This window comes from Passer domesticus, chromosome 17 (assembly GCF_036417665.1).
Source record: "Passer domesticus isolate bPasDom1 chromosome 17, bPasDom1.hap1, whole genome shotgun sequence".
Taxonomy (NCBI): domain Eukaryota; kingdom Metazoa; phylum Chordata; class Aves; order Passeriformes; family Passeridae; genus Passer; species Passer domesticus.
Window position 1 is genome coordinate 5,489,025 of NC_087490.1, and position 15,655 is coordinate 5,504,679.

The following is a 15,655-nucleotide window of genomic DNA, read 5'->3' on the forward strand; positions in this document are numbered from 1 at the left end:
GCAGGAAGCAGAAAACAGACATTACAGCAGGCATTACAGGAACAGCCAATCTGAAGAGCACTACAGCCCTTTCAACAGATCCTCTTTTACAGCAGGTAACTGCAAATAAGCTCCATTTCCAACAAACATGTGAAGCCTCGTCAGTGGCAGAATCAAGACTGTGATTTTAGTGTAGCTGCCTAGGTTAATTCACTTGAGGGCAGACACAAAACTGACACTGTCCACAGAATATTTAATGCAGTTTGCTTTTAGGCATGAATTGCACAATGTGGAATGAACCACCCTCAGATATCACATTCCCCAATTATTCCAGCTACACCTTGGTATGAGCACAGCCAGTTTGAAACGTTGTGGCAGAGATCCCACTCCTGATCCATGTGTCAGGAGTCCCATCCACAGTCCCTCGAATGCTGCTCAGCCTTTCTGTGCATCCACACTCAGAGGAGCTTCTGCACCCACAAATGGGCAGGAATCCCACATCCCTGGTCTGCTCAGTGACCCAAACTGCAGGCCAGGGTCTGACCTCCTGCCTGTGTACCTAAGAGGTCCTATGCTTCAGGGAGACAAGCCTTTCATTATGAAATAAATAATTCGTATTTGAAATTACCTAAGAACTTGGTTCATATTTAGTCAGTTTGGTCCTTAAAGAACAATTCTAAAAGCATGAAAACTTTAGTAAATGCACTCCTTTTACATTAATTCATGAGTACCTGAGAACAATTCTTTTTGCTTAAAGAAAAAACATAGCCTTCAAGTATTTCTGAACTAAAAACGTAAAAATTACAAATTTTTGAGTCACGATTCCTAGCAATGCCATGTTGATACATTTATTTTTACAAGGTGCACTATAAAAACTGAGTCCCTCAGAAGGATTTTTCACAGTCAGGAACACGAGTTTTGGAAGTGGCAGAGGAAACCACACAAAAGGAAGCTCTCCACCAAGACAAACACAGCACCCAATGCCCCAGACCTCAGAGAACGCTGCAGACACTCAAGTTGCTGGGTAAGACTTTCCTTGGATGTTCCCTCAGTAAAACATCACCTGACTATAGCAAATGCCAACACTGCCAAGTATTACACAGGCTGTCTTGTACTCAGGTGTGGTGCAAGAAATGAAAACATCTGGCTACACCTGCTTCCTCCTGAAGGGTGCACAGTGCTTCTCCAGGCTGGATCACACCACACAAGGGCTCATCCCACACACAAACGTCAGCTCATGTGCAGCAACCACAGCCCTGAGTGCAGACTATGTATGGTTAGAAGTGCTTTTCCTTTTTTGGCCAAGTATAAAAACTAAAGCCAAAAGTTTCAAAGAATGGGAGGAAAACACCAAACAAAAGCCCCGGTGTGGCCATCAGAAGTATCATTTCTGTCCTTCAGAATGGCACTGTCATCCTGGTGGATGACACAGGACTGTCTCTGGCCCTGCACTGTGATCATCACCTCTCTGGAGTCACACACAGAGCAGCTGCAAAACAAATCTGATCCCTTCCCTCTGCCAGCTGCAGAACAGGGTTAAGCCCAAAACCTGCAGATGAAGTCAGAGCAAAGGCAGAAAGGCAAATCCCATACTGCAAAGTGTAAGCAGTGGAGGAGGAAATGGGGTCCTCTTAAGGAATGCTGGTTTTAACAAGATCACAGAGTTAATCAAACTTTTGAACTGCATCAGTTTAAATTCAAGTTAAAGAGAACCTCTCTAAAATTCTGTCTCATGCCTCAGTATACACATGGTTGTGTCCCCTCTTCTGCAAACTACCAACTCAAACAAGTTTGACAAGCTGGAGCCAAGTCCAGTTCAGCCTTTAAGACAGGCTTACCCCTCTGAAGAAACAGACATAGCTGTACAGAAATTAATTTAAATGCATGGCTCTCTTAAAAACAGAAATATATCTTTAAGAAATTATCTCCATTTCCCCAGTTCCCAGTAACCAGTCTGCAGTTCACTGAGCACAGCCAGGTCACCATCACCTTGGTGGTGACTCGAATGCTCAGAAGAAATCAGATGCCTTTCTTCTTTTGGGAAGCTGCAGCAAATTGTCCGTGATGGATGTAGTATCCTGAGATACTGGTGTCTGAGACACTGTCCGTGACTGTGGGGTGCTCTGGGGGGTTTGAGGCCCGCTGGCTGGGGTCTTGTAACCAGGAGTTCCTGTGTGGGCTGGGGAGGGAGTGTAGCTGGCTCGCAGCGCTTTGTCGGTGTATTTACTTGCAGTCCTGTTTACAAGTCTTTGCAAAGCTGGTGACATTGCTGGGCTTAGTCCTTTTGGAGTAAGGCTGAAACAGAATAAACAGTTTTAAGAGATTTTACAGTAGAAAAATCTGCCTTTATCAGGAAAAGCAATATTGCCTCCCGACATGAGCTCCCCCACAGAGAGACCCACTGCCTGCAGAAGTCATTCTGCCTGCAGGTAAATGCAGCCTGTCTCTCTAGAGAAACAAGTGTCAGAAAACCTCCTACACCCCGCCCAAACCCGAGTGGCACTGCCTGACTTTTCCTTTGAGCCCATTCTGTCCTTCATGTAACCCCCGCAAGCAACTCTTAACATGTTTCCTCTTTGCAGTGAGGCAAGGCACTGATCCAGAGGCATCAGTGTGGCTGTAGGGCAGAGCAGTAGTGCTGACAAAGAGTGTCAGGGACAGCCACCAGCCACTTTCCCTCAGGAATTAAGTTTTTTAATTTCTGAATTTTTAATTTCTTAAAGCTTTCAGTCCAAATGTACCTCTTCCTGCTTCCAGTATCCTTCCTTACCATCATTCCTCCCTTTCTACATGTGCCGATTTAGAGCTCATCAGATAATACCCACCCCCAGCTCTGCTGTCAAAACAGAAGTCTCACCTGGCCAGGTTTTCTGTCACTTTTCGAAGTGCCTCCTGCTTCTTTGCTCGGTTTTTAGCTGCCACTTCATTGGCCATCTTGAGTCCTAACCTCTCACGGCGTCCAGGCTCCAGGATCTACAAATGCATCACACAGCTCACTTGCCAAGGCACTCAAGAGTGCTGAAAAAATGAGTCAAAGCACCTTCAAAGCTGGGTTCCAATGTACAGGGATCTAAAGCAGGGAGCAGTGGGGTCAGCCCACACCTCTTTGCTGCTGCATAAAAGCAAGAGAGGACACAGAGACCTTCAACCTGCCTTAGCAAGTAACAAAAATTGTAAAACCAGTCCAGTCAAGGAAGCAGCCATTACCTCTGGCATTTCCTCCTGCTGTTTCTCCTAGACAAACAATGTCACCTGTGTCTTGCCTGGCCTGTAGCCAGCCAGCTCTCAGGCACACACAGACATTGTTAAACAGCAGGAGAACCAGTCAAGGCCTTTGGAGTCTGACAAAACAGAGGCACATACAGCAAATTACACCTTTCTTAAACTAAGAGTCTCAGACATCTCACATTCAAAGACACCAGCAGGAGACAAGTAGCATGCAGGGTTAGGTGCCATTAGCAAAGCCAGAGTGTCTTTTCTACTCTCAACTGATACATCTGCCTCAGGCTGCAACAGCCAGAAGATAAACACAGAGGGAAATGCCAAAATTTCCCCCTGTTCACACACTAAAATCAGAAAAATTAAGCATGTCTTCAGCTTCCTCTGAAAGCTCCTCTGTCTGGGCCCATCACCAAATACAGAATCTCACTCTCCTGCCAGCAGTGCGTGTTCCACCTCAGGTAGCTCCACCAAGAAGATTTCATGTGGATCCAGGCTCACCTCCACCCTCCAAGCACAAACTAGATTATTAGTTTCAAGGACTGGGAACACCACCCACAGTTGTGTCACACTCCATGTTAATCTATTACTTACTCACTTGCCTTTCCCTTCTCAGCTCTTCCCCCCCAGAAAAGAATGTCATGCTGACATGAAATACCTTGAAAGCTGGGCCAGGTGTTCTGTCCACATATGGTCTTTCTGACCCTTCCAGACGTAAAGGGGTGCTTTCAATTTCACCCCATGTCATAAAAGGTGACTCATTCACACCTAAAAAAAAAAAGCAACAAGTTATGCCCATGCAAGACACTTGACTATTCATTCATCACAAAAAAAGGAAAAAAAATAAAATAAGAGAGAGAGGGAGAATCAAATTATGAAATGCAGCAAATTCATCAACAAAGGAGCCCCTCCACTGCAGAGGAAATCACAGCCAATGTGAATAGTAACATGTGGTTCCCATTAAAAGGGATTGCCTGTAGCTGTGTCACCCTCTCAGTTACAACCAAGCACCACCCTTTCCATGTCTTTATTTTTCCATTTGCTAAGTTTTTGATTAGTGACACTTTCATTTTTCCCTCTACAGTACTAGTCCTCCCTTCTGCTGCTGTATGAAAACTCCTTGAACACAGGAAACTCTTTAATAAGAAAACAGGCAGAGGATTTAAGGACATGCAACAGCCAAATGTACCCTGCAATCATCTCAGGGCAGCCTGCACCAAACAGTGACTGCACCTTGTCTAACAGGGGTAGAATGGATTCTCAGAGCCCAATTAAGTCTCTGGCTGGAAAATCCTGCTGTCCAGAGTTTGGAGAAGGCATTTCCGATGGAGAAAGGAGGTGCTCCAAACGCCACCTACAGGTTTCCCAGAGGGAAAGCCCCAGTATGTTCAGGTGTTGGCATAACACAAAAAGCACAGAGAAACAGCGTGGCTGGTGCAGAACAGCTAGAAATTCAGATACCATGTTTCAACTCGAAGAAAAATAATCAGTTTGTTCTAACTGAAAGTGCCCCACAGCTAGATGATTCCTGAGCAAGGGCACAGCAACTTCCTCAGAGTCTCTTGGTGCAATGTGACCTCTCCTACCACAGTACTGGACTAGGATTTAAGCCCTGCATGCAGCTGGCATACACAGCACAAGGTTTTACCTCCTCATCTAACCCTGTAATGACACCCTAATGTTGAACAGAGATCAATGTAATGCAGTAATAGTCCTGTTAAAGCAGAAGAAATAAGAAAACACTCTTACCTGGGGCAGGAGAGGGGGTAGCCACAAATCCATACCCGTTCACTTTTGGAGACTCTTGGGGTATGAGTTCTTTCCCATCAGGTCCCACTTTGCCCTGTTTGTACTGAAATAAAAAAGACAATGTTGTTCATGTGGAGAAAGGTGAGAGTCAGCTGCATGCAGCACAACACACAGTTCTGGGGGATGAACCACACCAGAAGGCAAAGCCTAAGCAGATCTGAGTCAAAAGTAAAATTATCCTACCTGAGCATTGAGGGCTGCAGCTTGTTGGAGCTGTGATTTGCTCACAGCTTGGCTGAAAGGGTCCTTCACAAAACGCGTGTTTCGATGCACAACTTCCCTGGGCTTCTTAAAAACTTCACTCTCATCAGGAACACCTTGAAAAGCAAAATGCCTTTTAAAAAAGAGCTCTTTACTTCACTGGTTCACAGAAATTATCAACTGTACATTTGCAGCCAAAAAAGAAAAGTACATTTACAAAAATATGTATTTCTCTATAGGAACAAACAGACTAACGAGTCCAAGGAGGATTCCTTGAGCAGAAGCAGACAATGAATGAAGATGACAACAAGTGCTCATAAAGAAGACAGACCAGGAAAGAGCTCTGGCTACTGAAAACAAGTACTTCTGTAATACAGATGAGCTCTCCAATGGCAAATAGAACATGATCAAACTTTGGAATCAGAGGGCAAGAAAAAAAGGAAAAAAAAACCACTTTTTAAACACAACCTTACAGAAGAAAAAGCACAGCATTACCTTTAAGAGCTGCTCAGGCACATACAGAAATGCTGTAAGCACTGCTTGGAGCCAATGCCTCACCTGTAGGATAATACATGAGGGTGTTTCGAGCTGTGTATTCCCAGGTATCCAGCCCAGCTTTCACATTCTCCAGAGCTTGCTGCTCAGCTGAAGGAAGTGCCAGGTTTTCGTTTTGTCGCTGAAAGGGCAATGGAAAAAAATTTTAGAAGGTAAGAATAAAAAAAAAAGAGTCTGAAGCAGCCTCCTACAATGTTTTATTCAGGCAGACAAAACTCGGAGAGCTCAGTCACAAGCTCAGCCACTTGCCCTAGAACACTCTGCATAAGGTATGGAACAGACTCTGAGGGATAGTTGGGATAAAAAAATGACACTCCCTCAAAACAACAGCAGCAAACACCCACACGTCAGTGCCAAACTTCATGAAAAGGCACTGCATCCCACATCCATCAGTGACACATCTGTGCCAGCTGCCCACTGCTGGTGTTAGACTGGCAAGGCAGGCCCAGAGCAGCACCTGGACCTGCCCTGCAGGCAGCTGAGGAAGGCAGCACAGGCAGCCATGCTCATGCAGCTCTGTGCTTCAGCAGCTCAGTGGGCTCTCACTGATAACAGAAAATGGAAACTGAAATAAGACAAACTGCAAAAAATGAGAGGCTGATGGACAAACAGCAGGAATGTGCTCAGCTGCTCTCCCTGGTGCTGCTGCTTGGAGAAGAGCCAAGGACAGCAATACACTCTGTGCAGTGCTCTGCACTCCCAAAGCTTTCAGAAGAGACAAAGCCTCAGCAACCAAGTCAGCACTGCTCTTGTGTGACAGAAACAGGACTGCACAAGGAAGCAGAGAGCAGTCACAGCCACGGGGAACTGAGCCTCAGCAGAACCACAGTGAATGGCATTTCCTGCTGAGTCCCCATGGAAGAGCAGAGCCAGAGCTGAGGCTGCTCCCTACCCGGGTGTACTCCTCCTCGGCGCTGTACAGCCAGGCGTGCTTGACCTTCTCCTTCTCCTTGGCCACCTCCATGATCTGCTCAAAGGAAGCGTTGTCCTCACTCGTGTGCTGTGCCAGGAACGCGTCCAGGCTGGGAAGAGCATCTTTGTCATCCTTTTCTGCTTCTCCTACCAAGAGAAGGGAAGGAGCCTGAGGAAGGTTAATGCCTCCCTTTCCAGGGGAGCACTGAATCTCCCCTTAACCCTCCTGGCAGCAAGACACACCAATCACTACCATCAAGCTGGGCCAAGACACAGATCCACACACAGTGGTGCAGTCATTAATCACGTTTGGAACACATAACCAGCTTTCAACAAACCCTTTTATGGCATTTATAGCAACTTATTTTAAAGGTGAAATGCACAAGTGGCCAGCTACAGGCAGGCAATTTATTTTTGTAAGAATTCAGCTAGAGAAACGTAATTCTCTTACCTTCCTCTCCAGTCTTGATGCCAGCTTTAGATTTATTTCCCACTGAAAGGCCACCTGGATGCACTTCTGGGGTTTCAAACGTGGCTGGGGTAACATCTGCCACCAAAAAAAAAATTCACCTGGTTACTGAAGCACACAACAGGATTTGCTATAAGGATGATGTACCAAACAAATCACAGGAGGCACATCGGGAGAATAAAAAATAAATTAAAACTTGTAAAAAGAACTCCACAACATTCTATTCAATTCTGTCTCAACCTCCAAACAAGATTTTGGCCTCATCTAAGACATTTTCTCCTGCTGGGAGAAATTCCCAGGAGAGCCACAGCCCAGTGTATTTGTCACCCTGCACCCTGCTTGTGCCAACAACAGCAGCAGCAGATCAAACTGAGCCCAGGCCAGAGCCAGCACCTGCAGCAGGGGAGGAAGGGACACCTGGTGACACGTGCCCTTTGTCACAAGAAAGGCACTCACCCAAACCCCACAGCAAGAGCTCAGCCAGGGGCTGGGCTTTAGGAACACCTGAACTGAAAGAAAACATAGAACAGAACACTGGGCACCTGCTGTGGGAACCTCTGATAACCACGAGCTCCCCACACCTTCTGTCCCTAATACATGGACATCTCAAATAAACTACAAACTGAAATAAGGATTCAAAACACAGCTCAGGATTTCTCACAGCAGAGAGCACATAACCTCCCCAGGGAGCAGGAACTTGGCAAAAGATGCCCACAAGGAATGGTTATTAAAAGGCTGCTTGTCCCAAAGCCCTTTGCTTGAGGAGTTATGAGACACCATCAAAGAGAAATTCAGCATGAGCCACCAGACACTGGCTGCTGCCCAAACTGGTACTCTTAGCTCTCATGCAACAGCAGCCTTGAATCTTTAAGATAAGCATTGTCTGCACAAAGTTAGATAAAGAAGAGGAGCAGTATCAGATACAAATCCCTCATGCCCCACAGAGCCAGTTCTTACAGGGTGCAGGTGTGTCCCTCGACGATTTGTTCAAGGAAGAGCCAAACTTGATAGCAATTTGTCTCATTTTCTCCAAATCCCCGTTTTCCTCAGCCTCCAGATAGTCCTTCTGTGCTCGCAGCTTCTCCACATCGGGAAAAAAGTCTCGCTGGATGATCTTCTCTAAGCTCTACAAGACAGAGACAACTGCAGCGCGCCGCTGGACACGCGGAGCGCTCGGGGCCAGCAGCAAAGCCACCGGCGGGGCGGAGGCTCCCGAGCCCGGCCCGCCGCCTTACCTCGATGTAGGCCTCCTCATCCAGGATCTTCTTCGGCTGCCTCGCGGCCGGCGACACCACCTCCTTCCCCGTCACGGCGACGGGGCCCGCGGCGGGAGCCGGCACCAGAGCGGCGGGAGAGGCCGGGGGCAGCGGCATCGCCTCCATGGCGGCGGAACCGCTCCGCTCCTGCTCCTGCTCCTGCTCCTGCTCCTGCTCCTGCTCCTGCTCCTGCTCCGCCGCCGCGAACGCGACCGGCAGCGACGTCACACGTCCGCGCCCCGGGATCGGAATGCGCGCCCCCTGCCGGTGCGGAGGACCCGGCCCGTCCCGGGCCGTGACAGCGGCGGCACCGGGTCGGGATGGGAACCGGGCTGGGAACCGGGCTGGGAACCGGGCTGGGAACCGGGATGGAAACGGGATACACACGGGATGGGAGCCGGGGTGGGAACCGGGATACACACGGGATGAGAGCCGGGGATACACACGGGAGGGGCGGCGGGCGGATCCCTCCCGTCTCTTCAGCCCTCCTCAGGAGCCCCGGGCTGGCGGAGCGGGATCCCGAGCAGGGTGCCAGGGCAGTTTTATTGCTGTCGCTGTTTCCCAGCCCGTGGCTCTCCTCGGCCCGCCGGGAACACGGGCACGGCCCCTTGCGAGCGGGGCTGTCTGGCCGCGGGGCTGAGGCGGGCCAGGCCCGTGCCAGGCCCGTGCCAGGCCCGTGCCAGCCGCTCACCGCCGCGCGTCCATCGCCTCTCCCCGGGCTGTGGGGACACACCCGCCTTTCTCTGATATAGAACAAATCGCTTGCCCAGCAAGTTCAACCCCAAAAGCAACTCTAGATGCCACTGAGGTGCTGCAAACAGGAAATGTTCATTTGCAGGATATTTTGCAAATCTACATCAATAAAACAAGCACAAATACTACGTGCACAGAGCAAAGACAAGAAGGGGAGTTTCTCCTTCTCTTAAAGCACACACATTTAACACTGGTACAGCTCGGTGCCTTGCACGTCCTGCCTGCCCAGGCATTTGCCATGTGAACTGGGTTTGGAAGAGGCATGTGACAGTGCCGTGTCTGCTTTTACCTGTCCTCCCCCTGTGTGAACCACAGAGGTTCCCTGTTGCTGCACAGCCCCCTCGGGGTGCCCTGTCAGCCAGGGCAGTGGGTGCTGGGTGCTCTCTGCAGCCCGTGGGCACTAGCAGCTCTCCTTGGGGGGCTGCCTGGGCTGCAGGGTCAGTGCTGAGGCAGTCGCCCTCTTCTGATGCCGCCACTTCGCCCGACGGTTCTTAAACCAGACCTAGAAAGTGCAAAACAAAAAAGGGCTTTTGCATGTCAGGTGTTCCTGGGAGGGGGACAGGCAGTGGCCCTCCTGCGCTGTACTGTGTGGGCTGCAAGGTACTGTAATAGCAAGGTTTGATACAAAATGTAATCAGTCCCTCTGCTGCAGTCTTGCTCAGGTACATGTGAGGGGCACAAGGTTGTTGGGACCCCGCCATGACAAATTCAGAAGTCACACAGATCACTTAGGTAGGGAATACACCCTTGGGTGCAGGGGATGAGCAGCAGAGCTGGGCATGTCTGTGTGTGACAGGTGATTCTGGGAGAAAGGCACCATGTGAGTCTGTGGGACTTGGTGCAAATTAAGCCAGCTGAAATGGTTTACATTCTTCCATTGCTCCCCAGATTTAAACTCTCTTTTGTCAAATGCACAAGGATGGATGTTAACATGAGCCATGGGTCTGCAGCTCCCCAAAACAAGACACACAATGCCCCGGTGTGTGTTCCTGGGGGCGGCAGGCACACAGGTCTCACCTCCACGCGCTCCTCCTTCAGGTGGATGCGGCTGGCCAGGTGCTCGCGGGTGACCACGTCCGGGTACTGGTTCTGGTGGAACAGCGTCTCCAGCGCCTGCAGCTGCTCCTCGGTGAAGATGGTGCGGTGCCGGCGCGTGCGGCGCTGCAGCTGCTGCAGGGCCTGCAGCTCGCCCGCCTTCTGCTGCGAGCTCCTGCAGGCCCTGAGCGCCGGGCGGAGGAGCCGCACGGGCCAGGGGAGCCAGGCGTCTGCCAGGGCACAGCGACAGCAGCAGCGTTACAGCGTGCGGCTCAAACACTCCACGCTCAAGGCAGCTCGGGCAGGAGCTGCATCCCTGCTGCTGCCTGGAAGGAGGCAGCCAGTCACTGGAGCGGGTGGCAAGCTGAGTGGCCACTGTGCAAGTGGGAGAAGAGTTCAGGGCATGACTCTGGTGGTGAGCACTGGCTGGGTTGTCTTTGTTCACTTACAGCTGTACCATGGCCAGCTTCAGAAAATAACTGCAGACTCAGCTCAGCAAAGATCTGTGTTTCAGTCCTCACACAAGGCAATTCTGAACTTTCAGGATGCTCTTGAACTGCATTTTTAAGGGTTTTCTACTTTTAATTTTCCACAGTAATTTTGCTAGATGCAGCCAAAACTCTTTTCCTTAAAGGATAATGAGGTTCCCCAGGGCTGGTGTTGCCAGGAAGCACAGGCACAGCTCTGCACAAGGGCAGCGTGGCCATGGGGCCCCACACTCCACAGAGAGCTTGCACCCTTAGAAGCATCACTCTCTCAAGAGTTTCACACTAACCAGTAATGTCCAGTAACAGTCAGCACCCTCTGCTTTTCAAGCCCGGCAGCATTTCAGGTGAAGTGCCCACTCTTAGGAGCCCTGCTGAGAACAGCTCAGATTGCTGGGCCTCGGGCCCAAGACCACCGTGCCCAGATGCCACCTTGTCACTTCACAGCCAGGTTTTCCCCTGCCCACAGCACTGGCACCAGCCCCTCTGCGAGCCCCACACCTGAACCAAACCCAACCCTCACCAGCCCAACACTCACCCAGCCAGGCTGGCAGGTCCTGCAGGGAACGCGCACTCGTGTGAGAGCAGCAGCAGCAGCTGCAGCCTGCCCCTTCCAGCTCTTCCTCCTCTTCCTCCTCCTCCTCCTCCTGCAGGGAGCTGGCTGGGGTGGTCTCCAGCTCACAGAGCCTCTGGGGTGTGCAGTCCAAGATGCTCCGTAGGCACAGTGGCACCAAGACCTGGGGGCTCTTCTCCACGGGGCTGGAGAGGATGTCCTCGATGCTGAACGGACGTGGCTTCTTCAGGCCTCTCCTGCCAGCCTCAGCCCCTGGCACTGGCTCTGCAGACATCCTGTGCCAGCAGCAGCAGCTGGGGAAACAGGCAGCCCAGCTGGGGGGCTCTGCTCTGCCTTCACTGGCTCCCTAGTGGGGGTTTGCTAGGGAAAGGACGGCTTCTGTGGTTTTTAAAATGGACAGGCAAAGCCAGAACCATGGCTTTGTCTTGGCGTTTCAAGTGACTGTCATTCTTGCAGCTGAGTTTTTATTTTATACACATGCACTCTTTTCCTCCCTCTGACCTATCTGCGTTATGACTGAAGCCACTCTAAATATATATATATATAGAGAGAGATATAATCCCTTTGGAAAGAAAACCGTAAACCCTCCTGCAAATAAAATAAATTCTAACTAATCTTGGCAGCTTTGTGAAGGGTTAGTGTGGATCTAAGATTTAGCTAATCCCACAAAAATGACTGGAGAAGGAAATCTGATTTCTCCATCTCGGGTGTAGATTTGAGGTGGTTATGATCTCCATTGTGCTGCAGCCTCCTATCCAAGGAAGGGGGAGGATAGCTGTTCCCAGCCCGGAAATGGACCAGAGGATTAACTCCTTAAAAGAAGCAAATTATCCCTTTCTCTGGCCAAATGAAAGCTTTCCCATCAAAAGAGAGCTGTCATATCATACAATATGAGAGAAGAGAGAGTTCAGCTTAATAAAAAATAATTTTTAATGACAGCACAGCCTTTGGCTTTGCCAGAATTCTCTGTGAAAGTTGATTTATTTTCTGCTGAAAGCACAGGAATTGTATTTTCCCTCCTTCCCCTTTCCCCCATCTCTGCTGCCCTAATCACTGTAATAATGCAGATGCTTTGCATGTATCCAACATACTCTTTGTAAGGATTCAAAACCCTTAATAAATTAGATTACGAGCTGCTTGCAGCAGCTCTGCACCACAGCTTAGTGGCATGTAACCACCTCCCATGCAGCTGAGCCATGCTCTGTGTGGGGAAGGGAGGGGAGGATTGTTGCTGCTGCTGCCTCTGTGTGCTCTCAGTGAGGCCCCACAGCCATCCAGGCAGGAGTGTGGACTCACATATCCAGGAGTGTGGACCCAGTACCACAGCCAACTTTGCCAAAGCCAGTTCAATTCCCAGCTCCTGCCCTGCCAAAGAAATTGGGAGAGGCCATGGCCAAGATTCAGGATGGGAAAGGAAGGCTGGCTCTGCCCCCACAAGGGCAAACAGCAAGGCCTGGCAGCTGCAATCCACAGGAGGAGAGAGAACATCTTGGATCCTGTGTTTTTAACTGACTGATAGCTAGGAATAAAACAGAGAAGGTGTGGTTGAGATCAGGTTGCTTAGCAAAGTTGAAAGCCAAGTTCCCTTGCCCCCAGTGCAGTTTAAGCCAAGGTGAGAAGCAGGGCCTAGGCAGCTCAGGTGGGGAGCACTCCCACCTGGTGTTTCCTTGCAGTCCCACCCGTGGTACACCAAGGAGACGCACGGGTGGGTGCTGTGAAACCACTGCACACCAAAGGCCCTCAGGCTGCACAGCCCAGCAATGCCCCCAGCATCCTGCAAAACTTACAACCACTCCCCAGGAGAGCCCCTCTCAGCTCCCTTCTCCTCTCCTCATCCCTGCTCACTGCCTGCCCTTCCTCACCTGCAGGTCCCCCAGTGCTGGGAAGAGATGCCCCGTAGCTGTTCTACTTGTGACACTTCAAACTGCTCTTTTTCCTTCCATCCCGTTATCTGCCTCTCCTTCAGCTGTTCCAATGGTGTAACTTGGATTATAACTGAGCTCTGTGAATCTTTACCTTTTGGGATGAAGACACCCTTGTAGCTGCTCGGTCTGAACATGTTCTCTCTGCCCTGCCAAGGTGTCAGTGCTCCAGAGAGGCACTGGGGATGCCCTAATTCCAGAGATCACTGAGGCTGCTCCCAGCTTTTGTGCACGTACCCAAATGCTGACACGAGGGGAGGATGTGGGGCCAGGTTCTGCTCCCCACTCTGCTGGTCCAGAGGGGCCATAGGGCCGGTGAGCTGGGACGTGCCATGGGCAGGTGCAGGATCTGACCAGCTCTGTTCAGATGCCTGAAGAGGATTAATTCTCCTTCCCCATCCTTAACAAAGGACGCCTTTCCCTGGGCATCCTGTCCCAGCCCTGCCTTCCCACCACACATGCACTTAGCCTATTAGGATCTCTGCTGATTGCTTTCTTTCATTCCTCCCATACCTTTCACTACAGAAAATGGACTGGTAATACTTCTTTTATCAAAGAATTATGGGATTTAGGACCCAGATTGTACAAAGAGACTTTTGATAGCTGCTGGTAATCAAATCCCAATCGGCAGACACTTCTCTGCACCCTGTTACCAGAGAGGAATAAAGGAAAGGGATTTCTGATGTACTGTTTACTGAGCCTCTGGGAGATAGCATCGCTGGGCTATTTCATATTAGAAAAGGAAAGGAAAATAAAACAAGAAAGAAAAAACATGCAGACAAGAGAGGACAATATAGATGTAGATAAAAAGAAAAGAAACAGGTTCTTATAATTTTCTTATTGGTTAAGGAGATTCCAAAGCCATTATAGAGGATTAGCAAAAAGGTTAATCTGCTTTAGCTGTTCACTTGTCAAAAGTGAATTTATAGGGTTTGAAAATCCTTCCTATGGTGGAACAAGAAAAAAATCCCCCTTTCCCTCTTGAGCCCCTCCCTTCTGCAGGCAGCACAAGGTGATGGGAACAGGAACACTGGAAACCCTACAGCATAGCAGCACCCTCCTCTGCCTTGCCTCTGCCTGTGTGCTGCACCTGTGGGAGCTCTCGTTTGGCAGTGCTTCTCCCCACTCCCTATCACCAGTGTGGGGTGCCTGTGATGGTGAGGAAAAGGAGGATCAGATCTGAGGGATGTAACCATCCTCCTGCACTCCTCTGCCTTACCTGGGACAAATCCTGGGCTCTTTCACTCATTGATATTGACAGCAGTCAGGGCAAACTGGGACCCCTGGCTGGATTTGGGCTTCCAGGCTGATTTCTAAAGCAGAACAGAGATGGAGGCTGCTGACAAATGTTGCCAAAAAATACAGCCTGGGGTCTTTCCATCCCCTAGGGAAGTGCTCAGCCCGGGATCCACATGTCAGTGCCCTCCTGGCCACCCAGTGGAGCACTGGTGCCTGCCAGCTGTGTTTTCCTGGCTGCCCCTGCCGTGACCCACCCAAGCAAAGGATGCCCATCACTCACTCCAGAACCCCTGTGAGAAAGAAGCCAGGGTAAAAACAATCCTTCAAGATCAAAAACAAGAAGCATTTTCTGTGTAGCTGAAATTCAATGGAATGTGCTAGTCAGGTGTTAAAACTATGTTTAATAAAAAACCAGAAGTCGTAAAATCATTGGATGGTTTAGACTGAACAGGCCTTTAAAGATGATCTTAAAATTGTGCCAATTAGAATTGTTAAACCCTGTGTCAACTAAGATTAAGAGCTCCAACAAACTCATTTTGATTTGATGATAATTACAATAAACCTGTCTCTCTCCCCAGAGGCCATTTCATTGCACAGGAAGAAGTGGAATCCCTCCGGTGGGCACTAGTGTTGTTAGTGATCCTGCTGGTAGGGATGCTACCCGCAGTGGTGCTGGCTATCAGAGATGGTGCCCGTGGTGGAGCAGGAGGACTGTGGGGTACCAAACCTCCTCTTCCACAATGAACCACGATGGAATCAGACAACTGCTTCACCCTGAAGCAACCCAGTTGGCATTTCAGAGATCTTACACCGCCTCATGCTGTCCAAATCGCTCTGTGCTCGGCAGGCAGCGCCCGCTTTTCGGAAGTTCTGGCTTATCTCGCTTTTCCCTGACTACGGAAACAGTTCGGGATGATGATGCCTTTTAACCCCGGCCTTGCGGGTCCCAGCCGGGACGAAGAGAGGGTCGCGGGTCTCTGGGCAGGGGGAAGGAAGGGAAGGGAAGGGAAGGGAAGGGAAGGGAAGGGAAGGGAAGGGAAGGGAAGGGAAGGGAAGGGAAGGGAAGGGAAGGGAAGGGAAGGGAAGGGAAGGGAAGGGAAGGGAAGGGAAGGGAAGGGAAGGGAAGGGAAGGGAAGGGAAGGGAAGGGAAGGGAAGGGAAGGGAAGGGAAGGGAAGGGAAGGGAAGGGAAGGGAAGGGAAGGGAAGGGAAGGGACGGGACTCCGGGCGGTGCTGCCGGGGCACCGCC

At 50.2% G+C, this 15,655-nt stretch overlaps 2 protein-coding genes across 2 annotated transcripts; both read right to left on the minus strand.

Moving 5' to 3' along the window:
• Positions 1-215: 215 nt before the first annotated feature.
• ESS2 (ess-2 splicing factor homolog) lies at positions 216-8,592 on the minus strand. Its single transcript, XM_064392364.1, has 10 exons — positions 8,380-8,592; positions 8,102-8,270; positions 7,127-7,222; positions 6,656-6,822; positions 5,767-5,884; positions 5,191-5,324; positions 4,948-5,050; positions 3,857-3,966; positions 2,837-2,952; positions 216-2,274 (listed from the first exon to the last, which is right to left on the minus strand). Exons 1-10 carry the CDS (start codon positions 8,524-8,526, stop codon positions 1,989-1,991), a joined length of 1,446 nt encoding a protein of 481 aa, XP_064248434.1. The 5' UTR covers positions 8,527-8,592; the 3' UTR covers positions 216-1,988.
• A 132-nt stretch (positions 8,593-8,724) lies between these two features.
• On the minus strand, positions 8,725-12,940 carry GSC2 (goosecoid homeobox 2). The gene is made up of 3 exons (XM_064392365.1): positions 11,212-12,940; positions 10,171-10,418; positions 8,725-9,655 (listed from the first exon to the last, which is right to left on the minus strand). Exons 1-3 carry the CDS (start codon positions 11,519-11,521, stop codon positions 9,554-9,556), a joined length of 660 nt encoding a protein of 219 aa, XP_064248435.1. The 5' UTR covers positions 11,522-12,940; the 3' UTR covers positions 8,725-9,553.
• Between the last annotated feature and the right edge of the window lie 2,715 nt (positions 12,941-15,655).

Excerpts from the sequence above, each read along its gene's own strand:
- ESS2 (XM_064392364.1), bottom strand. The coding sequence starts at position 8,526 with ATGGAGGCGATGCCGCTGCCCCCGGCCTCTCCCGCCGCTCTGGTGCCG. Across the intron at positions 8,271-8,379 it reads ATGAGGAGGCCTACATCGAG|AGCTTAGAGAAGATCATCCA; the intron begins GTAAGGCGGCGG and ends TCTGTCTTGTAG. Across the intron at positions 5,325-5,766 it reads CCTCATGTATTATCCTACAG|GTGTTCCTGATGAGAGTGAA; the intron begins GTGAGGCATTGG and ends TTGCTTTTCAAG.
- GSC2 (XM_064392365.1), bottom strand. The coding sequence starts at position 11,521 with ATGTCTGCAGAGCCAGTGCCAGGGGCTGAGGCTGGCAGGAGAGGCCTG. Across the intron at positions 10,419-11,211 it reads GGACCTGCCAGCCTGGCTGG|ACGCCTGGCTCCCCTGGCCC; the intron begins GTGAGTGTTGGG and ends GTGCCCTGGCAG. Across the intron at positions 9,656-10,170 it reads TGAAGGAGGAGCGCGTGGAG|GTCTGGTTTAAGAACCGTCG; the intron begins GTGAGACCTGTG and ends TGCACTTTCTAG.